Source organism: Brachyhypopomus gauderio, chromosome 3 (assembly GCF_052324685.1).
Source record: "Brachyhypopomus gauderio isolate BG-103 chromosome 3, BGAUD_0.2, whole genome shotgun sequence".
Classification (NCBI taxonomy): domain Eukaryota; kingdom Metazoa; phylum Chordata; class Actinopteri; order Gymnotiformes; family Hypopomidae; genus Brachyhypopomus; species Brachyhypopomus gauderio.
The window spans coordinates 27,725,146-27,751,918 of NC_135213.1; the positions used below are offsets into that span (position 1 = coordinate 27,725,146).

At 42.1% G+C, this 26,773-nt stretch overlaps 1 protein-coding gene and 1 pseudogene across 3 annotated transcripts in view; both read right to left on the reverse strand.

Annotated features, from left to right (window-relative positions):
- smarca2 (SWI/SNF related BAF chromatin remodeling complex subunit ATPase 2) overlaps positions 1-26,773 on the reverse strand; it is a 41,624-nt gene that overhangs the window by 13,629 nt on the left and 1,222 nt on the right. The window contains exons 2-25 of one of the 3 annotated variants that reach the window (XM_077000858.1): positions 26,254-26,488; positions 25,984-26,113; positions 25,478-25,813; positions 24,151-24,249; positions 20,940-21,246; positions 19,849-19,975; positions 13,001-13,174; positions 12,700-12,873; positions 12,378-12,548; positions 12,117-12,167; positions 9,688-9,818; positions 9,334-9,391; positions 9,014-9,114; positions 8,577-8,724; positions 5,551-5,714; positions 4,648-4,714; positions 4,439-4,549; positions 3,627-3,869; positions 3,188-3,301; positions 2,964-3,071; positions 2,777-2,863; positions 2,601-2,647; positions 2,259-2,425; positions 137-300 (exon numbers count right to left, since the gene is read on the reverse strand). In XM_077000858.1, the coding sequence (XP_076856973.1) occupies positions 137-300; positions 2,259-2,425; positions 2,601-2,647; positions 2,777-2,863; positions 2,964-3,071; positions 3,188-3,301; positions 3,627-3,869; positions 4,439-4,549; positions 4,648-4,714; positions 5,551-5,714; positions 8,577-8,724; positions 9,014-9,114; positions 9,334-9,391; positions 9,688-9,818; positions 12,117-12,167; positions 12,378-12,548; positions 12,700-12,873; positions 13,001-13,174; positions 19,849-19,975; positions 20,940-21,246; positions 24,151-24,249; positions 25,478-25,813; positions 25,984-26,113; positions 26,254-26,481 (3,507 nt within the window). In that variant the 5' untranslated portion in view covers positions 26,482-26,488. Of the gene's footprint in view, positions 1-136; positions 301-2,258; positions 2,426-2,600; positions 2,648-2,776; positions 2,864-2,963; positions 3,072-3,187; positions 3,302-3,626; positions 3,870-4,438; positions 4,550-4,647; positions 4,715-5,550; positions 5,715-8,576; positions 8,725-9,013; positions 9,115-9,333; positions 9,392-9,687; positions 9,819-12,116; positions 12,168-12,377; positions 12,549-12,699; positions 12,874-13,000; positions 13,175-19,848; positions 19,976-20,939; positions 21,247-24,150; positions 24,250-25,477; positions 25,814-25,983; positions 26,114-26,253; positions 26,489-26,773 lie in introns of those variants that run through there. The other 2 variants (XM_077000859.1, XM_077000860.1) reach the window with 2 other exon arrangements.
- LOC143511073 (U1 spliceosomal RNA) lies at positions 7,472-7,619 on the reverse strand (annotated as a pseudogene).

The window sequence follows — 26,773 nt, forward strand, 5'->3', positions numbered from 1 at the left end:
TGAAAGATGGCATAACGATGTTGAAACCGCCAAGCACAAAAAGCCAAGAGGTTGTGTCGCCTCCAGGCCACTCATCAACACTGCCCCAGCATTTACTCTTATTCTAGTCTTATTCTATTCGTTGTCAGAGTCTGACCTGGTGGGGGTTCCAGTCGCTGTCGAAGATAACGACGGTGTCGGCTGCCTGCAGGTTGAGACCCAGGCCGCCTGCCCTGGTGCTCAGCAAGAAAATGAAGAACTGTGAGCCCTCCTCGTTGAACTTCTTCAACAGCATGGCGCGGTCCTCGGACTTGGTCGTGCCTGCAGAAACAAACTAGATGTTTTGGCTGGCTGAATAAGCCTCGGGACTTGTCTGGAACCTTGCTCACACAGAGACCAACCACGTTCTCCTAGTACTGCCACACGGAGAAGATGCTTGTTACTTATGAAGTACAGGTGCTGGTCAACGAATTAGAATAATTTGAAATAGTGCAATTATGAAATTCTTTGAATGCATTTTTTGTGCAGAAAGCAAATCAGGTGTTCACCGCACCTGTCCTACTCGTTAGACTAATCACAGAACTCATTACCTGTAAAAAAATTTGCTCAGCTGAGCTTTCCAAAAGGCCCATTTAGGCCATTTAACTGTGACACTGTTGTTTTATTGAATTAGAATAATGGAGAAACCGTTTCATTGAATTAGAATAATTTTTATTACAATTACAATCATCACTTTCTCAGTATTTTGTGGCTGCCCCCTTGGCTTGTATGACTGCCTAAAGTCTCTGCGGCATTGATTTGACCAGCTTTTTGCAAGTTTCCGCACTAACAGCTTCCCAGGCAGTGGCGATGTTCTGCTTCAGTTGGTCCAGCGTAGTAGGCTTTCTGTCGCGAATTTTCCGCTTGATGATGGCCCAAAGGTTTTCAATGACATTGAGGTCAGGCGAGTTGGCCGGCCATGCCAAAACTTCAAGCTGTTTTTTAGTGAACCAATCTTTGGTCGACTTTGCCGCATGAGCCGGTGCAAGATCCTGTTGAAATATGAAGTCTTCTTCGCCGAACTGTTCCTCAACAGTCGGAAACAGGAACGTTTCCAGAACATCTTGATATACGGCAGCATTGACAGTCTTCTTGAGGAAGCAGAGTTTCCCTACACCTCGAGCGGACATGCATCCCCAGACCATAACGCTCTGGGGAAACTTGACGAATCTTTTCACGCACTCGTGGTTGTAGGTTTGACCACCACGACGCCAGACAAGAGGACCTTGGTCACCGAAGGAGATGCAGAAGCATGATTCGTCACTGAAGACCACTTTCTGCCAGTCTTCAGCAGTCCACTCGCCGTGTCTTTGGCCCACTTCAGCCGTTTCTCCATTTGTTTCTTGTTCAGCATCGGTTTTACGAGATTTGGCAGCGAGATTTGAAGCCGAGTTCGCGCAGACGACGGTAAGTGGTTGATCTGGAGACGTCAGCGCCGGTCTGCTTGTTCCACAAGTCGGTGAGCTCGGAAGTGGACTTGAACCGTTTGCTGACTGCGATCTTTCTCAGCTGCTTGTTGTCGCGAGCAGAAGTTTTTCAGACGCCGGAACAGTTGGTGCGCTTGCTGCAGTTTTTCTTGAGAGCTTTGCAGACGGAAGACTGGCTGATGCCGAGCTGCTCAGCAATTTTAGTTTGGGTCAAGCCTTGTTGGCAAAGGGCTTGAATTTGAGCCACTATTCCGGTTGAGAGGTCACGCTGCTTACCCATGATTGATTTTACAACTTAGAAATTCTACTCAACCCTGACTTTATACTGCACAATGAACACTTCACAGAAAACAAAAATTCGAGCATTTATTCTAATTCAATGAAACGGTTTCTCCATTATTCTAATTCAATAAAACAACAGTGTCACAGTTAAATGGCCTAAATGGGCCTTTTGGAAAGCTCAGCTGAGCAAATTTTTTTACAGGTAATGAGTTCTGTGATTAGTCTAACGAGTAGGACAGGTGCGGTGAACACCTGATTTGCTTTCTGCACAAAAAATGCATTCAAAGAATTTCATAATTGCACTATTTCAAATTATTCTAATTCGTTGACCAGCACCTGTATTGTGGTGTGACCAAATGAGTAAAAACAACCAAATACTAAAGAACCACAGTGGAAACACGTTCCTCAAGTTCTTTGCTGTTTCTCGGCAGGTCTTCATTGAAAATCCTTGTTAAAAGATATCAGTCTCTTTTCTCTCTCTTATTTGTAAAGCATACAAACAGTGGATGACACCGAAAACACCTAGCTCACCATCTAGTCGCAGGTAGAGGAAGTTGCGGTAGGCAAAGTAGTCCTCCATGATGGTCATCAGGGAGGTCATCTGACAGAAGAGCAGAACTCTGTGCCGGGTGGCATGCAGCTTAGGCAGGATCCGGTCCAGGAGTTCAAACTTCCCTGAAGCGCGGTACAGGTCCGGCCTGACAGAGGAGGAAAAAATAAACATTTCCCAGTTGGAAATCTCTCTCTACACTCAAAGCCTAAAGCTGGCTGTGTGGGACTTTCTGTGATGAATGTACGAATCAGGTCATAACTAATCCCCTTTGGTCATTTCCAAAGTTACGCAAGGGTTGATTTAATTTAAAGACTGCTCACCCATTGATAATGCCATTTGGGTAACCCAAGTGCTCGGCAAAGGATTCCTGAAAAGGGACACATAAAATACAATATGTGTAGTTGACTGGGCCTGCCAAGATTAAGACATTTAAAACACACATGCCATTCTGCCGGTGGACTATAAGGCCCTCTGTTGTCTACGAGCTGGCACTCACCTCGATGTGCTGGAACATGTAAGGGTGGTTGCAGATCTTCTTCAACTGCATGATGGTGTTCATCAGTGTCTTTGCTCCACCTTTACCCTGTGGAGGATAAAGGCAAAATAATCTCTTAATCTCACTGCACAGCAACCAGAGCGAAGCAAGGCCTACCCATTTTCACATTTGCCCATTGTCCCTTTACCTTCTTGTCTTTCTCCGAGCCATCCGTAAGCAGGATGCCTTTTCCTTGCATGTGCCTGTAGAGGACCTTCTGGATAGCAGACATGTCGCATTTGATCACATACTCCACCTGCAATGCATAGGGGATATTTAAGAAAATACTAGACTACTAATTGCTGTGAATGAAAGTTCAATCGTTAAACTAATGCGTGAATCAAATCTAAAGCATATCTATTCATGTATCACCTTCTCAGGCAGCTGAGACTCCACCTCTTTCTTCAGTCTACGTAGCAGGAAGGGACGGAGCACTTTGTGAAGACGGCGTATGATCAGTATTGTCTCTTCCTCGTTCAGATCCACCTGTAAATTCCCACCAGGGACATAAGGACGCAAACATTTATCGTCGAGGTGCCTTACAATTATGCCTGAATGCAATGAGCAATTTGAGCAATTTATGGTTAAGGGAACTGATGATGGTTGGGCTTGCAACTTTTCAATTACTCGAGCATCTTAAGACTGAGCTACCACTGAACATGACCTCTTACTAGTTCGTGCTACGCTCAGGTTCATATTGTACATTTTAACACTGTACCTCTCTAACCTTTCACAAACTTGCTTGGCTTATCATGTTAGTCTCCAAGTGAAGACACCAGAAGTGCCATCTAGAAGTAAGGGAACATCTCACCCTCTCTCCAGTCATGGCGAAGGGCGCGTTGAACCACTGCTCGAAGGTGCTGCAGCTCTTGAAGATGGTGGGCAGCAGGAAGTTGAGCAGGGCCCAGAGCTCGGGTAGTTTGTTCTGCAGCGGTGTGCCCGTGAGCAGCAGACGCCGGGGCGCCACATAGTGCGTGTTCAGCACCTGCGTCAGCTTGCAGTGGTGGTTCTTCATCCGGTGGCCCTCGTCCACAATCATGTACTTCCAGCGGATCTGAGAGGGAGTATGGGACAAGCAGAGGAAATGCATGAGTTTTAATGACACACACAGTGGTACACTCTGTGGTACACTCTCAGAACCAGTAGTAAAATACATTTTAGGTTGTTGATAGTGCTGTCAATTACAGGTGACATGATTAAAAGTCCTCACCAGGATTTCGCTCAAGCTTGCTAGATTTTCTAATTAGCAATCCAGGTAAAATTAGTGGAATCAACACAATCCAGGAAGCCTGAGCAAAATCCTGGTGAGGACTTTTAATCGCGGCACCCGGAATTAACAGCACTAGTTGTTTATCATCAGCAACAATTCATAGTACATCCATAAATGAGATACAAGTCACTTTTATGTATAGTTCTAAAATATGTGCCGTGAACTTTAGCTTACCTATATTTATAGCTACTTCTAAATGTTAAAGCTGTCAATAAATACAGTGCCATACTACTGTTGTCTGAGTAAGAGTAAAAAATCTTTAATAATCTAAAAATCCGTAATGGAAAGCTAAAAGGATTTTGGGAGGGAATGACTTGGTGGGGCTGTACAATGGGCCACCGGACGTCTCTCACCTTGGCCAGGATGTGCTTGTCTTTGATGATATACTCATAAGTGGTGATCAGCACGTTGAACTTGCCGCTGCGCAGTGGTGCCACCAAGGAGCGGCGCATGGACGGCGTCCCCTGAGACCAGAAGCAAGATAAGACATCGTCTGTGTCACTCACTACGGGTCATTTCATATTTCCCCATCGCCCACAAAGAAAGAAAAATTAATCCTGACCTTGTAAGCAATTTTACCAATGGATGGTGCCCACTTATCGAGTTCGTAAACCCAGTTGGACAAAGTCCTACGAGGAAGGAAAATAATATAATCAATACATCATCAATTACTATAATCAATTTATGAGAAACTTCATTCAGTGAGTGTGTAGAAAGACGTTATCTTGCTAGTCTGATAGGGGGTCAGAATGAATGAAGATTGGAAGGAAGGAAGACAGCCCCGACTGGTGCTGAGGCCTCTAAGCAGATCAATCGAGACAGCGAACCCCCCGGTGCTCTAGCAGCAGACGGGCAATGAGCCGTGAGAGTAGCCCATTTTGATGGGGAGCTATTTTGGTGGTGAGACTACGAAGACTTTGCTAATCTCATGACGGGGGCACTCAAGCAGCAATACTATTCACAACTTCATAAAGCTAAACTTTGGAATGACACTCCTGTTCGATTTGAAAAAAAACATTCAAAATAAGTGTCATCCAAACACTTCTAGTAAATTGAAATTATTTAAACTTTAATGTATACTTTGAAATAAACTTTAAATATTAAAATAAATAAAACAGATGTGGTAAAATAAGCTCCAGTATCAAATAAATTATGCTTAATTGAGCGGACATGCTACCGACATCATTTAATATACTACATCATTTTACAGCTGCTCATCAAATTTCAGACCATTATAGAAAAATTTTCTCTCCTAACATCTTATTAATATTCATGACTAGTTTTAACTCATCAGAATAATTGATCTTCATCTGCCAGTGCCATGTTCAACACTGTGTTAATACCTAATGGACCATTCAAATCCTCTTATTGGCCACCTAAGCCCTTCATTATGCTCCATATAATCTAACTCTCAGCTCCTGTGTGAGTGGGCCGATCGTGCAGTGTACGTCAGCGAGAGACTCACGAGAGTGGCACGATAATCAGATAAGGGCCATTGAGCCGCTTGTATTCCATCAGGTAGGTGATGAGGGCAATGGTCTGGATGGTCTTGCCCAGACCCATCTCGTCGGCCAGGATGCCGTTGAGGTTGTTGTTGTACAGGGACACCATCCACTCAAGCCCCTGAATCTACCCGGCAAGAGAGGACAAGCATTACTTTACATTTACACTTAGGGCATTTAGCAGACACTCTTATCCAGAGCGACTTATAAAGTGCTTTGCCATCTGTTCACAGAATGCATCCTAGATAGGTCAGAATTGGAGATACCCTTGAACCAGACTGCTAAACTACAGGAATCAAAGCCATTACCTAGTACTGCAAATAATTATAGGCTCTAACCTAAACAACAGGAATAAAAAATTATACACACATTAGTGTTCTAGAAAAGTGATACATGAGCAATTAAACATTAATTCTGAATGGGTTGCACAATCATATTTTTTTCAGTTCTTTTCAGAACTGTAGAAAGCCTTGCACTCTTAAATCGCAGAATCCAAGCGAATCCAAAATGCTAATCAGGAAGGTATCTGAGCAATCAGGAAATAATCAGAATGAGAATGTAAAATCGTTAACCTTAAATTGGTACTTAAATCAAAACCTTGACTTTTAACACAGCACAGACTGACTATACCAGACATTAATTTGATATTAATTTCTCTGCATGTGACTAAAATATAGAATTGGGAGAAGAAATGTTTGGACTTTCACAGATGCACCACTGAAGCGGCATCCATGTTTGCAGAAAGTGTTAGCATTTACATTATATAGAATATATATATATATATTGTATACACACACACACACACACACACACACACACACACACAGGCCACTTTATTAGATACACCAGTCCGACTGCTCATTAACGCAAATGTCGAATCAGCCAATCACATGGCAGCAACTCAATGCCTTTAGGCATGTAGACATGGCCAAGATGATCTGCTGCAGTTCAAAACAAGCATCAGAATGGGGAAGAAAGGTGATTTAAATGACTTTGAACGTTACATTGTTGTTGGTACCAGACGGGTTGGTTTGAGTATTTCAGAAACTGCTGATCTATTGGGATTTTCACGCACAGCCAACTCTAGAGTTTACAGAAAATGGTCCAAAAAAAGAGAAAATATCCAGTGAGCAGCAATTCTGTGGGCACAAATGCCTTCTTGATGCCAGAGGTCACAGGAGACTGGTTTGAGCTGATAGAACGGCAACAGTAACTCAAATAAACAGTCGTTACAACCGAAGCATGCAGAAGAGCATCTCTGGACGCACAACACGTCAAACCTTGAGGCAGATGGGCTACAGCAGCAGAAGACCACACTGGGTGCCACTGGACAATAGAAGATTGGAAAAACATTGCCTGGTCTGATGAGTCTCGATTTCTGCTGCAACATTCGGATGGTCCGAATTTGTCGTCAACAACATGAACGCATGGATCCCTCCTGCCTTGTATCAATGATTCAGGTTGGTGGTGGTGATGCAATGGTGTGGGGAATATTTTCCTGGTACACCTTGGGCCCAAGAGTACCAATTGAGCATCGTGTCAACGCCACAGCCTACCTAAGTACTGTTGCTGACCATGTCCATCCCTTTAGTTAGTTAGTTAGTTAGTTAGTTAGTTAGATAGATAGATAGATAGATAGATAGATAGATAGATAGATAGATAGATAGATAGATAGATAGATAGATAGATAGATAGATAGATAGATAGATAGATAGATAGATAGATAGATAGATAGATAGATAGATAGATAGATAGATAGATAGATAGATAGATAGATAGATAGATAGATAGATAGATAGATAGATAGATAGATAGATAGATAGATTCAACTTTATTGTCATTGCATATGTCACAGGTACAAAGCAACGAAATGCAGTAAAAAATCAGGGGAGAGCGCGAACGCAGTGCCCCACTACCAGAAATTATGCAGTCGAGAATTCGCAAGGGTCAGCACAGCCTGAGTGCAATGGCTGAGCCTCACCTTGGGCGAACCACCTTCCTGATCATGGTCTCACCCCTGCCAGGTAAGTATGACCACAGATGGCTTCTTCCAGCAGGATAATGAGCCACATCATAAAGAGCTAATCATCCCAGCCTGGTTTCTTGAACACAACAATAAGTCACCAGATCTCAATCCAATAGAGCACCTTTTGGATGTGGTGGAACAGGATATTCACATCATGGATGTGCAGCCGAAATCTGCAGCAAATCTGCAGCAACTGCGTGATGCTGTCATGTCAATATGGACCAGACTCTCTGAGGAATGTTTCCAGTACCTTGTTGAATCTATGCTACGAAAGATTAAGGCAGTTTTGAAGGGGGTCCAACTCGGTACTAGCAAGGTGTACCTAATAAAGTGGCCGGTGAGTGTATATATTATATATACAATGTATCACAAAAGTGACTATCACATTTCTGAAGATATTTAAATATATAGTTTTATGGGACAACACTGACAAAATTACACTTTGACACAATGAAAAGTAGTCTGTGTGCAGCTTATATAACAGTGTAAATGTATTCTTGCCTCAAAATAACTCAATATACAGCCATTAATGTCTAAACCACAGGCAACAAAAGTGAATACACCCCTAAGAGACTACAACTCTAAACTGCTGTTGACTTCATGTTTTTGAGTGGCTGACCCACCGTCACCCCATGTACATGTGAAACAACTCAGTGACACCCACAACCAGTTGTCGAAGTAGTGGAGGTAGTTGTAAGCCAAAATATGTACTGGAAATATGTACTGGAAATTCTCCTTTTCTCTTTTGTAAAAAGTGATGAGACAGCTCCAGTTTGCTGTCCATGCCAGCTCCGTTCACATTTTGGAAAGTCTTTGGCAAATTCTCCTTCCAGAGCTACTTACATATTTCAGTATGACAGAATGTGTTCTCCCTGGGTATAGAACCCATGAACATGGTGTCAGTTGAGCTACTGGAGCATAGGTTAGCCAAGATATGGCAAAAGCCTTTCTGCAGCTCTTTACCTGGTACTGCTTGAGTGTCCCGTTGATCAGGAGGGACGACTGCCTTTCCACTTTCTCAATGACAGCGTGGGCTACTCCATAGTAGGACTGTGAGCTGGTGCTGTCTGCTTGGATGCTGTACTCGTCGTCCACGTCCTGCTTGGCTGACCTATGGAGAGCAATGAGAGAAAGCGTGAGCTCACATCATGTTTGTCTGAGTGATCAGAATAGCGCAGTTTGAGATTAGCTTTCCCCCTACAGCATGCACTCATTGATCAGTGTGCAGACAGCAGACAGATAGGTTACACGGTAGACTGGCTCAGTGAACAAAACATGAAAAACAAGCAAATGTTAAGAGACAAATAAAGAATACATGGTGAAAACAGCAGTCGTTAAGACACAATCGCCCCTGGGCGATCCGAGAGGTCTTAGCTTTGATGCAAAAATAGGCCGCGTACTCTATTATGTGTTTGGCAGCTCTTTCAGACACCTCGTCACTGTTGGGATCAATGACTTTCTTTTCTTCCGATTCTGCTCTGGAGACCACCTCCTCTTCATCCTGGGTAGGCGAAGACGACAGTTAATGTCAGTGCAATCCTCCGATTCCAGCAAGAATAAACCTAGCTGGCTAAAATGAAAGCTATTGAGAAGTGGCTAATGGGAGTCGTTGGAAGGACATGAACAAAAGTACAGTGGCGTATGCATGCAGTTATCAAATGTTGTAATGTTTAGACTTCAGCGGGGTTGGGAGGGTGGTGGGGGTGTAGACAGCACTCACCTCTTCTTCAAACTCAGAGCCGCTCTCTTCACTGTCTGACCGCGGAGCAACTTCGTAGCTGTGATCAGAAGGATTTGAACATTTATGTATTTATCCAGAAATGGCGAAATGTCTGGCTCTGGCCTCAAAGGGACCCTTGTTCTGACCTTCAACCCTTCCAACCTATCTTTCCTTTTTTTCAAATACTCTGAAATAAACTACAGGTAGATGACTGAAATTAATGGGAAATTAATTAATAGATAAATGTGGAATTAGTTATTGCATACGGATTATTACACAAAATAGTTCTAAATTAGACAGCTAACGTATGGGGGAGTGAAAAAGGGAGGGGCTGATGAAGTGAAAACATCTCACCCAGGATTCATCTCAAGCCAGGCCTCCAGCTGGCTGGACTTGGGGGCATCCGTGCCTTGAAGCACCTTCCCTGTCTCTGTCTGAATGACCTTGACAGGGAGTTCGCTCATCTGACTGCTCTCATCTATGGGCTACAGGAACAAACAATGTTGGGGCAAGATGCTTTAGAATGGTAGCTAACTCAGCTTTGTGTGCCTTGTTTAAAAAATGTAATCCAGATTAATTTATCACCCAGACTGTCATACACAGTAGAGGTCTGCACTCCCGCGGGACCCGTCAGAATATCTTGCGGCGCGGGACAGAATTTAATTGTTACTTGCGGGAGCGGGAGTTTAATTAGTCCAGGTGATGCGGGAGCGGGACCGCATATACATGTAGAAAAATCCCACAAACTAATAAATAGTCTAGAAAATTATAATAATAACAATGCAATGATTTCCATGCACAACTAATCATTCAGTAAGTAAGCTGTTACAACCACTGCTGGTCGCGGCGTTGCTGGTATCTGACGCTACATGTCCAGACGCGTGTCTCCTCCAACCATGTCACTCTCCCTCTTCCTGGTTGTTGTGGATTGGCTGTTCACCGCCCAAGACCCGAAGTCCCACCCGAAGAATAAGCTAATTCAAAATATTGGCTAAGCAACTGATCACGTGAACATGAAGTGTGCATCATTTTTATACCGAAATGGCGGGGGCGACAGAAATGTGTATGTGGCGGGCGGGTGCGGGATTAAAACAAGCGATTTTTTGGCCGGAGCGGGCGGGAGCGGTACTAAAACAAGCAGGAGCGGGCGTTAGCGGGATTAAAACAAACGATTTTTTGGCGGGAGTGGGCGGGAGCGGGACTAAAACAAGCGCGAGCGGGATTAAAAAAGCAGTCCCGCACAGACCTCTAATACACAGTACAGCATGTAATTAAATGCTTGTATACATTGCCGGGTAAAACAGTATATACAAAATGTAAAATAGAATGAATAAGATGCAAAAAAGGATAAATTAAAATAGAATTACAGATATATAAAATTAAAGACATGCAAATGAGCAGAAGGTAGTTAGATGGAAAGAGGTTAATAAATAGCATATTATTAATATTAATAATATTCATAAATGAATCATTAATATTAATAAATGCAGAGGAATTTATTGCGTGTGGAATGTATGGGTTTTGGACACTAGTACACAAGTGTATGCATAATTGTCCTATATGTCGTCATGGCTGAGGACCCGAACAGCCTGGAGGAAGAAGGTCCTCCTCATTCTCTCTGTGCTGACTTTCAGGAAGTGGAAATGTTACTCTGACTGTGAAAGAGGGAAGAGTCCATTGTTGGGATGTCTGTCACTAGTCCAGCACTGCTTGCTGTAGACAGGGCTGTGTAGGGTGCAGGGCTGGGAGTTCCGTTTGAATGATGTGCTCTGGTGAATGCACCAGCATCAGGAGATCCTGCCCGCCTGGGGCTGAACCTACACCAGAATGTAATGATTCCTATCAGGATCCTCTCAATGGTGCAGGTGTTCTTCAGCACTGTGGAAGGCAGTTTAAAGTCTTTCAAACCTCCAAAATGGTAAAGACACTAACAGGCCTTCTTCACAAGGGTGCTGATGTGGCAGGTCCATGACAAATCTTCAGTGGTGTGGATATCAAGATATTGGAAGCTTTTATCTTGCTCCAGTGGGGCACCCATGCGCCTGAGAGGGTGGTAGATGCTCTGCTGCTTCTTGCAGAAATACCACAATCAATTCCTTTGTTTTGTTGACATTCAGGAGGTGGTTCTCCTCACATCAGTTCTCTAGGTGCTGATCCTCCTCCAGGCAGGCATTCGCTTCATTCTCAAAGATCAGGCCCACCACAACAGTGTCATCAGTGACCTTGACAATGGTGGTAGTCATGGTGGTAGGTGTATACAATGGGTACAGCAGAGGGCTTAATACACAACCCTGTAGAACTCCAGTGCTAAGTTTGAGGGAGAATGAGGCACATCTGCCCTAAATTACTGCATGTGATCTGCTTGTCATGATGTTTGAAATCCACTGACATAGAGATGGGTTTAGTCCCAGGTTATTTAACTTGGTGGTAAATGTGGAGGGGATTATAGTGTTAAATGCTTAGCTATAGGCAACAAACAGCTTTACAGCATAATTTCCTCTCATAGTGACCAGATGAATCAGCAATGTGCACTAAGTGTGTTATAAAGCTAAGCTATGTTAAAGTTATCATTCAGAAAAATTGAATGAGTAATCGATACATCTAGGTAAACTATGTGTCACATGTCAAAAGTATCTTAACGATTCCATAATACTGCCAAACTATGGGAGTAGAGGACCTTTACTTGTATAGCAGCCATTGCTAATTCTACTAACAGTTGCCAGATTGTCAGCTGCTTTCCTAATGCAACCACTACATGGATTTTTACAGTTTTGGATACTTACTTCTCCATCAGGTCCAATTATCCCAAGGCCTTCAGTGTCTCCATCTTCTTTCTAGAGTTCAATGATAGGCAGAAAATACTTATATGACAGTATATAATATGCAGCAGCAGAGTAACACAGTTCTACAGTTTCGTAGACTTAGATTAAGCCAGGAACTAAACTGCAGTACCAGTCATCACTGGAAATTAGATCTGGAAACAGGTCTAGGAAACCTGTACTTAATGACTAAAAGCAAAGTTTCTCTAAAGCTTTAATGATCACCTTCTTCTTCTTTCTCCTCTTCTTTTTCTCCTTGGCAGCCTGAGCTGCCTTGTGCTCATAGACCAGAGTGGTGAGGTTGGCTACATACTCATCAGTTTGCTGCAGCAGGTAAGCCAGACGCTTGTCTTTCTTCTGGTCAATGAGCTTCCTGTAGCCCTCTTCATCTTCAGCCTTTAGCAGAACAAACAGACTCATGGTTACTTTGAGGATCTCTTTAAGGCTTTGAAGATATCTCTTAGATGTTACTTGAGCAACATGTCTGTGGTGTTCTTTATATGTTCCTTATAATACAGTCCTTTGAAGAAATTCCAAATCAACATACCATCAGCCTCCTCATTCTCTCTTTCTCAATCCTCTCAGTTTCCTTCTTTTGCTCCCTCTCTGTATTGGTATGCCAGGTGGCAACAGCTTTGCACAGCTTCTGAATCTTTCCAGAGATTGACCTGTGGTATTCCTTGAAGTCCTTAGCATGCTGAAGGATGCTGTTAAGATATTCCTGCGGAAAATACATGAATAAAAAATTACAACATGCACAAGTGTTTTGTCAGCACTACTGTGCATCTCCACCTCGGACAAAGCTCCAGTTAAGGTGCAGCGTGGGAAGGCCTGCGTGTGCAATGTACCTGGTGCTTCTGCCGCCGTTTCCTCTCCTGCTCGATCTTCTGCTGCTTCTCCAGCTTCTCGGTCATGCGGGCCTCGCGCAGCGTCTGCCGCTTGCTGCGCTTGTAGGCTTTGGAGTTGAGGGCCGTCTCCAGCGTGGTGTCCCTGCGCATGCAGGCCACCACATCCTGACGCAGCTGAGGAGCACCAGAAAACAGCGTCATGAAGATGGACTGGAATATGTGATATGATCTCAATCCAAGTTAAAAATAAATTCCGCCCCAAACATCAGTTTGATTTAATCAGCAAAACATTTTTAATTAAAATGAAATCTATGGGCTTTTCACAACAGGTAGCGATTGACCTATGGATGTTTGCAATTTGACAATTTGAGGTGCACTGTATTTGTCATTTTGATTGTGTGTTCATGTTTGAGGGCACCTTATTGACACACTAAGGTCATGATGTCATGTTTTAAAACTGAATGTGTGGTATTGGTTTTGCTCCAGGTTGATTTATTCAGTATAAATTGTTTCTTTTTTTTGGTTTCCTAATTATTTTATGCTGGTCATTTTTGTTGAATTTAGCACACCATAATAACAACTGACTGCCATTTTGTGTATGTGTGCTGGATCTCTATATACCCCAGTGAATAATCTCCACTCACAGAAAGAAATTTACATTTTACAGAGTATTTTGTGTCAGCTAGAGAGAGACATATATATTATTTATATTTATATAACTTAGAAATTAGCCTGTGTGAATGGTCAGCAATTGGTAGAACTAATGGAAGCTCTTTTGTTGCCAAAAATCTCAACAGTAATTTATTAGACCTGTGGCTCTCTTGCCTATTCTGCCAAACACCTGAGCAACATATTTTGGAGATGTGTTGTTTGACCCGGCCTGAATCAAATCATACTTCTATAGGGTTCAGGTCATCGTCCATTGTAGAATATAGTATTTCCTCTGCTTGTGTCAGTAGTTAATCAGATTCGCTTTTTTGTTTGGGTTTTTTTTTTTTTTTTTTTTTTGCACATGGGGATATTTGTGGGTTGCACGACACATCCTCTTTGGAGTTCTTAGATCACAGATAAAAGCCCTGACATTCTGCTGTAGAAAATCCTGATAGAGTTTGAAATGTATTGGTCCCTCAGTGATTTTCAGTCCAAACCAGTTGGACTTCCTCCTCCATACTTTAGTTGAAATTAGGTTTGGGGGTTTGTGTACAGCAATCTGCTTTCTCCAAACAGAATACCTTTGCTGCAGATAACCAAAAATAAGTTTTTGTTTACATGGCAGAGAATGTCAGACTCAGACCTTAACAGATTCCAATTACCCTCTTTTCAAGGGCACACCGTCTTTGAGGCTCAGACACGTTTTCTATCAGTGATGTGTGAGAATCCAGATAATTCTACACAAACTTTTTACTCATGTATATAAAGGACCACAATTTAGTTTTGTATGTCTACAATATATATGTATGTATACATACATACATACACAAATACATACCTTCATACACACACACGTTCAAACTTTTGCAAAGAGCTTTCTCAAAAACATTTTGTTTCTTTTGTATAAATCATGATGGAATGGATCTGCTGCAAATTTTCAGAATCATAATGGTGTTGGGCCATGACTGCTTTAAAAAATAAAAAATAAGAGGAGTCTCCCACAGTTCCATGCAAATGTGATCACCACCACAAAATAAAAAGACTTTTTACACCAAAAGCTACAACTCCTACAGCAAAGTGGATGGAACTGATCACTCTGAATTGTGATATGCTTTCTGGTGCAGAGAATTAGGTTTTGACAGTGGTTTTAACACCTGGAGTCACTTGGCACACCCTTGGTCACTGCCATTTTTTCGACACAGTCCTTACTGGAGCAACACAACATGTTAGTGACTAAAGGTCGGCCTATATACCGGATGGCCGATATATGCTAATATCTGTGTTTAGTAGTGTTGATTTAATGTCAGGCACGTTTGCAGGTAGCACAGGTAGTGCCTGTGTTTTTAGTAAACTACAAAGTGTTGCTTCACTTCATGAAACGAAAAAACGAATAGCATGGAACCATCTGGAACTGGCATAATGATACAGCGGGATGAAGGTTGGCTAACCTACAGGTAACTTTAAGGGCACCAACTTACTTACTTAATATATTAGCCCCAATGTTTTAAGCAAGTTAGGAATGCACAAAATGTTGGCCAACCAGAAGTATTCGGCCAAGTTTTTTAGTGTTCAGCCAAATAAGTGACAGTGAAGAATAATTTATACCGAACAATGACGTTTTCTAGTTCCTGGTTGTAGATGTAGATGTGAATCAGAACGGAGGTTTTACTCATTAGCTCCGGGGATAAAGCTATGTGTTGTTGTGTAACACACATTAACACGTTATTTTAATACAGCGAGTCTCACTGAAACAGCCACAGTTTCCCAGCTATTATTCAGCTTCAAGCATTTGAACCAAACTAAACTAAAGAAAGAGTAAAGAAAGCAGAACAGAGCAACTGAGCTAACAATAATCATTACTGTTTATCAGCCTCTGGCATACTATATCTCTCTTGCTCTTTCAGAGTTCTTGATCCTTTTTAAAGAACTGCAAATACAAATTGCATTACAACATGATAAAAACTCAACCGTGGAGTGAGGCATGCATTGTAACTGCAGCAAACATGTCGGATGTGAGGAACAATTTTTTCAATGCACTTTGTTACATTCTTGCAGCAGCAAAATGGTCCTACTGGATTTATTTGGGGGATAAAAATAAATGTTTTTCTTGTTAATTATATAAGTAATATTGACATACTTTATTTTTGTGATGTTGAGGGAGATGCAGAAGATAATTAAGTAATTGTGACATTTCCAATTACTGCCATTCAAACACTGCCATTTATCCAGCTCTCGCCTCAAAACCATCCAAACACAACTGGACTAGAGAAGGGCCAGGCTGGGCGGCGGCGGCGAGGAGACACACGCTCTCTAATATGTGCAGCATTACAAAAGAAATGTACCTCAGGAAAATAGCCAGCCAGCAAAAGGGGTGACTTCAAAATCAGAGGAAAACAGGCTTGAAGTGAGCTTTTTAAAATTACTGAATGCTACATTAAAAATGAAATGTGCCGGTTTCAAAAGTGTACCTAATTTACACATTAATATAATATATCACATCAATAGTTATTCCCAAAAGAAAGTCAACTGAAAGAGTGTTGATGCAATATTTTATTAATGTGGAAATAACGTGAAAACCCAGCGAGACTGGGGTTCAGCAGCAACAGATGAGCAACCGCGCCTCCTGCTGGAGGCTTGCACACCCAAAACAGCTTCCAGTCGAGTCTTGGTGGCCCTTAGTTGTATAAATCTTTGGGCCCATCTATGTTTTAATGCACATTACATTTGTAATATGTAATATGAAAAATTGCTCCAATAAAAAGGAATTAAAGCCTATTATACCACAGTTAGTTCCGACCATACAATGTGATTGGCTGAGAGGCGATCTAGGAGTGCCGATATTACATGTTATAGCACTGTAACCGAAGCTCTCCATGTATTACTCCGCCACATACAGGTAACCTAGCAACGAAGCGGCGTTTACAAGCCAAACAGCGCAACTACAAACAAGTATCAAAAGTATCAAAATGAATTACACGGATTTAATTAAATCTATTGGCTTCGAAACCATTTGTTTCGATCTGAAACTGGAGGATGACGTTATAAATGACCAGCCTGATTCCTCCAATGAGCCTCCAAGGTTTGTCATGCTTACAAATAATGATTTGGATGAGCTGGAAATGCAGAAAAACGAAATTAATACCGTTAAACAAACGTCCTGGGCTCTTAACGTATTTACATCCTGGTTAAAGAGCAACAACACTGCAGTCGATTTTAGTATTATCAACAAAAATGAAATGAATCAGCTTTTACGACGTTTTTATGGATCCGTCAGAAACGTGAAGGGAGAGTTATATGGCATCAGCAGCTTCGTTGGTTTAGAGCTGGACTGAACATATACCTGAACGAATCAGCCGTGGATGGTCAATAATTGTACTTTATTTTTAATAAATACAACTTTATCAACAGTTGTTTTTGTGTATATTTACCTCTATAATATTTATTGGGTAAGGCTGTTCGAGTGTTGTGTAAGTTTAGCAGCGAGCCATTGAATGGAACTATTTTAACTGGCGGAGTGTTTTTAACCAAACAGGTCGTATTTTCTCGTCCTCTTTTACTCAAAATCTTTCAATAAACAGCGATAATGGAACTGTGGTATAATCGCAATAATACACTCGAGGTTCGTGCTATAACGGGTAATATCGGCACTGCTGTGCTGATCTACGGCACTCGGCCTGCGGCCTCGTGCCTACGACCGCAGCACAGCAGTGCCGATATTACCCGTTATAGCACTCCCTCTCGTGTATTATTGCGTCATTGCAGTATTGAAATAACAGCGCCAAGGTAGCGCACAAAGTCCTGTCAGCCCAGTACACTAGCGTCAACAGTGAAGTTGCAGAAAAAATAGTCTGACATTCAACTTCTGAGCAGACTGTGAGCCGAAGTACAGTTGTGATCAAATTTATTCAACCCCCAATGCTGCGAAGGGTTTTATGGAATTCAGTGCACATTTGTAATTGTGTTCATAATGAAATCTTACAAGGACTTGTTAAAGAACTAAATGCAACTAAGATAGCATCAATTTTTTTTGTCATAAAGTATTAAATGGCCTTTTTGTGATTTCTTCATTGACACAATTATTCAACCCCTTTACGACTACCACTCCTAAGAACAGAGGTTCATTCCAGTGTTTTCCATCAGGTATTGAAAACATCTGTGGATGTCAATGAGCAGCAATCAAGCATGATAAGCACCAATTAGGCAGATTTAAAAGGACTGTGATACTCAGCTCCTTCTAGACATCTACTGGTGTGTTTCCAAGCATGGTGAAGGCAAGAGAATGGTCCCAGAAGACAAGAGAAGAGGTTATTGCTCTTCACAAGAATGGCAATGGATATAAAAAGATTGCGAAGTTGTTAAATATTCCAAGAGACACTATCAGAAGTATCATTCGCAAGTTCAAGTTAAAGGGCATAGTGGAAACGTTACCTGGTCGTGGCAGAAAGAAGATCCTGACCGCGACTGCTGTGCGCTACCTGAAGCGTAATGTGGAGAAAAATCCCCGCGTGACTGCTAAGGAACTGAAAAAAGACCTGTCAGATGTGGGCACTGAAGTTTCAGCTCAGACAATAAGGCGCACACTGCATAACGAAGACCTCCATGCCAGAACGCCCAGACGCACCCCCTTGCTGACTCCAAAGAACAAGAAAAGTCGACTGCAGTATGCCAAAAGTCATGTGGACAAGCCACAAAGGTTTTGGAACAGTGTACTGTGGTCAGATGAAACTAAATTAGAACTGTTTGGGACAATGGACCAGCGCTATGTTTGGAGAAGGAAGAACCAGGCTTATGAACAAAAGAACACCTTGCCTACTGTGAAGCATGGCGGGGGGTCAATTATGCTTTGGGGCTGTTTTGCTTCTAATGGTACAGGAAAGCTTCAACGTGTGCAGGGTACCATGAATTCCCTTCAGTACCAGGAGATCTTGGAGGAAAATGTGATGGAGTCAGTCACAAACCTGCGGCTTGGGAGACGTTGGACCTTCCAACAGGACAATGATCCGAAGCACACATCCAAGTCCACTAGAGCATGGTTGAACATGAAAGGCTGGAACATTCTAGAGTGGCCATCGCAATCACCAGACTTAAATCCAATTGAGAACCTCTGGTGGGACCTAAAGAAGGCAGTTGCAGTGCGCAAGCCTAAGAATGTGACTGAACTGGAGGCTTTTGCCCATGAAGAATGGGCTAAGATACCCATAGGTCGCTGCAAGACACTTGTGTCAAGCTATGCTTCACGCTTGAAAGCTGTCATAACTGGAAAAGGATGTTGTACTAAGTACTAAAAAATGTCACTAGGGGGTTGAATAAAACTGATAATGATGTGAGCACAGTAAAGACATTTGTGGTTATTCCATCATAAATATTATGTTATGTTTGTCTAATTTATAAGTGCCTCTTTGATATAATTGTAAATAAGATGACTGAAATGATCAAAATCAATGTCAAACTGGCCAAAACACTTTATTTCAGTGGGGGTTGAATAAATTTGATCACAACTGTAGATAGGCATTGAGGAAGGTCCACTGGAGTTTATTTTTGTATTTTAAATAATGCTTTGTTTTAAATTCATTTTACATTTTTATCTTTTATTTATAATCAGGGTACCGTTTAAATCTGTGACCGCCAACAAACTGTGTCTCACTGCTCTAACTTTAATTTAGTTATTTAGTTATGTTTGGATTTAGTTGGTCAACAGGTAAAATGTTCTACAAATAATTTTTTTATTTGTATGTACAGTCAATCCAGAATCTTGTAAATGTGTTCACTGTGCCAGATACACACATATAATGCATTATATAACACATATACATATAGTTCATGAATACACCTGAGTAGTGTATTAATCGTGTAGTCTTTGTGTGGTTTCACATAATTCTGACTAAAGGGAAAGCAGCTGTTTTTAAACCTTGTTGGAATACAGTAAGAGCACCCCCTAATGGAGAACTTGGTACAATTTATACACTAGTGTTGGAGAACTGCTTCTGCACATTCTTTAGGTTTCCAACACATCTGCCACAACCTGCCTATTAACAAGTCCTTCAGCAACGTTTCATGTGGACATGCAGAGCAGGAGTAATGGTAGGTTCGGAAGCTAATGTGTGCACCTGACACAACACTAGAATGTGCTATTAGTTGGAACATCAGACAAATCGGCACAGGTTTGGTTTTGTTTTGAAGCCTTTGAGGGTCTTTACCTGTCGCTGGAAGTTCAGCAGCCTCAGTGCCTTCAGTTCGACTGTGGCTTTAGTTCTCAGGTCAGGTGGCAGCGAGCCAGGCAAATTTTCTAGCTCCTGGATCCTGTGGGCAATCCTGGCTTGCAGCCTGTTGACAAAGATACATAAAAGTGACGGTCTTGATCAAACAGAGAGAGAGTGAGCAATATTTAACACTACACATCATGACATACTGATGATGCATAAATGCATCAACTAAAATACCAATTGAAATGTTTCCTGCAGATTAAACAAGAACAAAGGAGCAAACATTTTTATGCAGCAGAGCAGGACTAAAGCACTCCACTGAACAGCAGGGAACAGTGCTGTTCCAAACACAGCCATGCCATCGCAGAGTCCATTACTGCCACTCAAAAGACACTCTCACATAAAATGAAGGGTCCTAAAAAAATGTGTACTTTTGTTCAAGATCAGGTATGTCAAGTTTAAACCAATTTGTAATTCATTTTAATACATTTGTAATACATTGTATTACATTAAACTACATTTTCTCATTCACAAACTTTTTTTTTTGACGTTTTAAATTTCCACACAAAACATGGAAAGGAAAAATGTTACTTAACATCTTTTATAAGGGCCCTTTATCATTTAAACACTTAAGGTGTTCTTAGTTTACACCAAGCATCAGTAATCAGTAAACATCTTAAGCAAGGTTCATATGGAATGAGCAAAGGTGCACCCATGGCATTCAGAATGACAACATGTTTTCATTATAAGATCTGACGTTTAAAAGCTCCTAGACCAGAGTGGTGAGGCAGGCAGGCTAGACCTTCAATTATACCCAATTCCAACCAACTCAAAAGTACCCTCAAGTGCAAGTCCACTTAACTAATTGCTGGTTTCTAGGACAAAGCCAAGGAAGAGCAGCTTCCATAACAAGCCTCAATAACAAGGACTAGCCTCGAGGACTAGCCTCAACAACAAGCACTCGACAAGCAGCAGAGGCACCATAAGGTTATCTCCCAGGCTGGAGGGTAAATGTTTCTTAAACAAGCAGTAAAAAATTGAGCGGGGCAGGTGGAGGCCATAGCCACGCAGCTGGTCAGGTGTACCTGTACTCTCGCTCCTGCAGTAGCTCCACAGGATCCAGGCCCTGTGGTTTCTGAATGGGGGTGATGCGGTTCTGTTTCTGCTGAAGCTGGATAATGAGGGAAGACTGGCCAGGGCCCTGCTGTTGCTGAGGCTGCGGCTGCTGGGGTGGGGGTTGCTGGGGTGGGGGTTGGGGCTGAGGGGTGATGGAGGAACTGGGCATGGGCTGGGTTATTGCGGCGGGGGTCTGCGGAGGGGCGGGAGAGGGCCTGCCACTTGGGGCGGAAACCGGAAGCTTCTGGGGGCCTGTGGGGGCCTCGGTACCTTGACCTGAAAGGAAGGGAGAGATTCTGGTTAGTGGACATTAAGTGCAGTTTACTCAGTTGAAGGTTTGTGGACCCTGAACTTTTGTTCAAGTGTTCTGAAATGATTGATACCTTAAAATGACCCCAAACAAGTTCCTACTGCTAAATATCCACTTTTTCATTTCAGGACAATGATTAGAAGTGACTAGGTATTATGATACGACTTTGGGCACCACTGGTAAAGATAAGCAAAAAGGCTATGAAAAAAATCCTTCATACCACAGACAACAATGAGGACACATCCAGAAGTAAAGTTTCTCCAAAGATCTCAACAAGTGCAGGACTGGGGTTATCAAAACTACAACCAGACACAACGTCTGGCTTTTCAGAACAAATATTCTGTTTTCATGGAACCACAAAAAGAAAGAACTGGAAGTCAAAAATCTGGGGCTAAACATGAAAACCTTAGAACTATAGTCAGATGTGACAAAAACAGTTAGGACTTTGACACAGAAGTCATCGAGATCGTAGAAAAAAGTACACCAACCCCTACTGTGATCATTGTGGATTACTGATGGTGTGGGTTTCTTTCAAAGACTCTGGGAATCTTGTTAAGAAACATGGAACTATGAACTCTGTGAAAGATAGTGGATCTTCAAATCCACTAGGACGGTAAAGAAGGGGTCATGGTTAGATTTTCCAGCATGACAAATATACCTACATACTTACAGAAATGGTACACTAGTACCCTGATATCCAATGTTATTGAAAATCTCTAGCGTGAGCTAAAAAGAATACCTTAGAAAAACAGAATTTCTCCCTCTTTCAGTATAAGAATGCAACATTCTTGAGAAAGGGAAGGTAATGAAATTTTAATATGCAGTGGTGCCTTACAATATGTTTTGGATAAAATTTAGGGATGCACCAAATATTATTTTTTCACCAAAAATGACAAAAAAAAAATAAAGAAACAAATAAATGATAAATTTTCAGTGTTTAGCTGAATAAGTGAAAGGGCAGAAAAATTTATTCCGTATAATGATGTTTTTAATGACACCGTGAACCGTGAACCCCATATGTTCACATTTGATCACATTAGTCCCGTACTATCGTCATTACACTGGCTGCCAATTAGATTCCGTATTGACTATAAAATACTTTTATTAACATATAAAACGCTGCATGGCTTAGCTCCAGACTATCTTAGTGAACTTATTGAACAATATAACCCAGCGCGTTCACTTCGCTCGCAGGACGCAGGGTTATTAACTGTTCCTAGGATCAAAAAGATCACAGCAGGTGGAAGAGCCTTTTCTTTTAAAGCTCCACAATTGTGGAATAATCTTCCTGCCTCTACTCTATTCGGGACTCAGACACAGTCTCAATGTTTAAAACTCGATTAAAGACTCATCTGTTTAGTTTGGCCTTTGATTAATCTGTTACATATTTACTACATCTCGTATCTTTTCTCCGAGGTTCACCTGGAGAGTAACATTGCAGTCGGAGCCTACAATACCAGCATCGCTGCTCCGACACGGAATGAAAGCCTGGCGTTCATCAACAGACTTTTACAGTGACAATATCATAACCCAGAACTTTCATTTTTACCTTTACTTAGTCTGATTGTGTGATTTGTGTGTGACTTGTGTATTTGTCTGTATTTTGTGTAATCTGTGTGTTTACGGGCCGCCCAATGGAGGATGGGTTCCCTTTTGAGTCTTGGTTCTCCCGAGGTTTCTTCCTATTCCCCACTATCTTAGGGAGTTTTTCCTCGCCACTGTCGCCCTTGGCTTGCTCATTAGGGTTCTGGACCCGTAGTATTGTTAACCTTTTAAATCCTGTAAGGCGCTTTGTGACAACACGTGTTGTGAAAAGCGCTATACAAATAAACTTTGATTGATTGATTGATTGATATGTGAACCCCATACGTGTTGCATATGAATTCATTCTCAAGATAGACACACACACACGCACACGCTATTAAATGCACCCTCATCAAACTTTACAAGTGCTCTACATATGTGAGAACGTCTTTGGGACTGATAATCGCCATTTGGCCAAATGTTTCTTTTTGTTCGGTTTCTATGGAGATAAATCACCCAAAAGAGTTGTCATTAGATGCCTGTCGTCAGAGACAGCTGGCGTTTCTGGACAGCAGACACCACAGCCACGTGGCAATGGCAAAGCTAAGTGCCACGATTATGTGGCACCTGCATCTCCGGGTAGCACAGAGGCCACAGCATGTTGCCACAACAGGGTCCGAATCCTTACAGGACACTTGGCAGAGAGATACACCTCCCGATGCCTTCATAGATGTTTTGTGGTTAGCCAGATGTGAGTATGATTAGCCCTACGTTTGCTCTTCCTAAGTATTCCGGATGTTTCCCCGACCAGAATTTTAACTTGAATTTTTTAATCTGAACTTGAATTTCAATTTTTTCAACCTGAAGTTGTTGACGGGGGGTGGGGTGGCGAACGTAAGATGGACAAAAATTAAGTATTATATCTCATCGATTTGGCGCCCCCTCTAGTGCAGCGCCCCTATGCGTCGCATACGCTGCATGCCCCCTTTTTGCGCCACTGCCCAGGAGCCCCCACCCCACCAGAGTGTGCTTCATTCCTGACCACCCTGACAGCCTTGATGACCCATCACATAAAGGTTTTAATTTCTCCTATTTACAGAGTAATAAAGACATTTCCATCGCCTACATTTGCTCATGTTTACTAAGATGTCATTAATATCTGAGAAAGAAAGTAAAAAACAGGATGTTTCAAGCACTGCAATTCCTAAGGGGCCTGTGTCTATTCTGTAACATTGAGTGCAAGGATAACTTTTTAGACATTAGCAAATAGTGAGAGGTTCTGGGGAGAGGGGTGATCACTGGCTCCAAGGAATTGCTTCTGAGATTACAGAGACGCCCATGCTCACCCTCAGGCCATGGCTTTGGGCCAGCACTAGGAGCATGTGTTTGCATGGTTGGAGTAGGACACAGGCCAGACACAGGTCCACCATGGGGCATTGGCATGCCTACGAAAACAGCACAAACAAACAGGATGTGGTCAGCTATATTAGAGCTCAATGGAGAAGATTCCACACCAATTCTCTGCTCTGTGCATAACACTCATCAAGTTTTACCAGAACACATTACACAAGGTTTATGAGTTTGGTCCTTCTCCACAACCCTACATAGCCACATGTCAGCTAATCTAAAAATAGTTTTATTGTTTCTCAGTAGAACTGCATTTATAGTGGGTAGAAAATGGTTTTGTATAAAGTGACTTACTGAAGTGCTCTCATCTCTATGAAGAACGAATCCCAAATGTCAAGAGAACAACCAATCCCTATGTCAGGACAACACCAGAGTTGTTCTTTCCATTCAGCACCTGTCCTGAGTTGCTTCAGATGTACATACACTAATTTTGTATTATACGAAAATACTTAATACTTAATCTGCCCTGAATCCATTTGCTCTGTCTGTTATACTTTGCTGCAAGTGAGAGTAACTTTTTGCTAGGATGTTAAAGCTATCCAACATCATGATTTACATCATTTGCAAGGCACATACGCATTTATTGCCATTTATTAGTTTGGTTAGCAAGACAAAAGCTCTTACAACAAGTGGGATGGAGATGAGAAACAGGTCCCATAGTTCACCTCCAAAGGATATCTCTTAATTCCTAACCAAATACACCTGGTCTGCATTTTTTTTTTTTGTAAAGGAGAACTATGTTACTGTGACTATAACGTGGAAAAAACAGTTGGTGTGACATTTTGCATGATGTAATTTCACTTGCAGTGTGGGGGGCTCATGCTCGCCATTTAATGGGAATGAAAGGAGTTAATCTGATTGGATATGACAAGAGAACACATAACAACACACGTTGGTATTTAATATGAATTAACCTCTCTGGACAACTTGGCTGCTCTGAGTCAGATAATTCTCTATGCCACTGAGCCTGTAAACAGCAAACAACGTTTCTGCCATGCCACGCTTAAGCATTCTTTTAGATGTTTATAGGCTGAATATGAAAAGCTGAATAAGCATGCATTAGTTTTGTTTACATAATAATTGTTGCAACCAATGCAAATAAAAATTGACTCATGGTGGTAAGATTATATGTTTTAAAACCCAAAGTAAAATCATAGAATTTTTTTTTTATCACAGGCAATAGAAGAACACACATTGTTATGGTCTCTATGTGTTCTTTTTATGCCTCTGCATGCCTTTAATGTTACTACAACTACCAGCACACACCTGGAGGCCTGTTGTAAGGGCCACTGTTGACAGGCTGCTGCTGCATTGTGGGAAGGCTTCTCTTGCCCTGCACAGCCAGTTGCAGGTTTTCAGGTAGAGGCTGTCCCCTGCCCAAGATCTTGTAAGCCAGGATCTGTGCCCGGAGCTGTTGCAGCTGGACAGGGCTGAAGGCAGAGTGGCCACGGCCCTGTTGCCCCATCCCCTGAGGGTCCATCTGCATCATAGGGCCCGATTGGGACTGGGGCATCTGTGGTGTGGCAGGTCCCCCTCCCGACATGGGGCTTGGTACATGTTCTGGTAGAGGTCCCATTGGGGAAGGGTGAGGGGACAAGTATCCTAGAAAAAATACCGACATTTTTAAGAGCAAGACATCACATTTTGGGAGAATGCTGAGCACAAATGTGACTGAAAACTACCATTACCAATAAATTACACAACTCAAATTAATTACGTTGCAATGATGTTGCCTGTAACCTAAAAACGTTATCTATTTATTATACACAGACCTTGGCTATGCTGATCCATTGGACTCTGCGGAGGACCCATGCCACTGTGCAGAGATCTCATCCCAACACCTTTCATCTGACCATAGTGCAGGTCCTCTCCCATACCCTTCTCATGCATTCCGTCCAAGGGCTGATGTAGCAAAAATAGAGTGAGACAGTGTTAAAAACTACAGGATGCTTGTGTAATTAAAATATTTTTAAAATGAAAAATAAAGAGAAAATGTAAATCCATATACTTTGGCTGCGTTTCATAACTGCTGTTGTGTGTACCTTGTGCATGGGATGCATGTTCTCCTGGGAATAGTCTCCAGCACCCTGGCTCTGCATGCTGTGAGGGACACTGGGAGGACCCGGGCTGGGGCCCATCATGCTGTGAACAGAGCCTGGAGAAGGCCCTGGGCCAGGGCTAGGCCCCAGAATGGGCCCTGGGGACAAACCAGCACCGGGGGACGGACCGGGATGGGACATTCCAACAGACGGATCAGTTGGGGTTGACATCTATTAGCTGGGAAGTTGCAGATGGAACAGGAAAAATATTTTACTTACTGGAAGATGACCATGTGGCTGTCTAATCAAAACACTGCTCTGTTGCCCAGTGATTACTCTAGTTTTTTTTAACAATATATTAACATGAGATATCATGAGATTTTAAGGAAGGCTATCTGCAGTGTATGGTATAATGTGTTTGCATATTATAATGTGTATGAAATCTGCACACACACACACATCCAAACTAAAACATATCAAAAGAGTATGTTTCTGTAATAATATATCCATTTATTTATTTTGG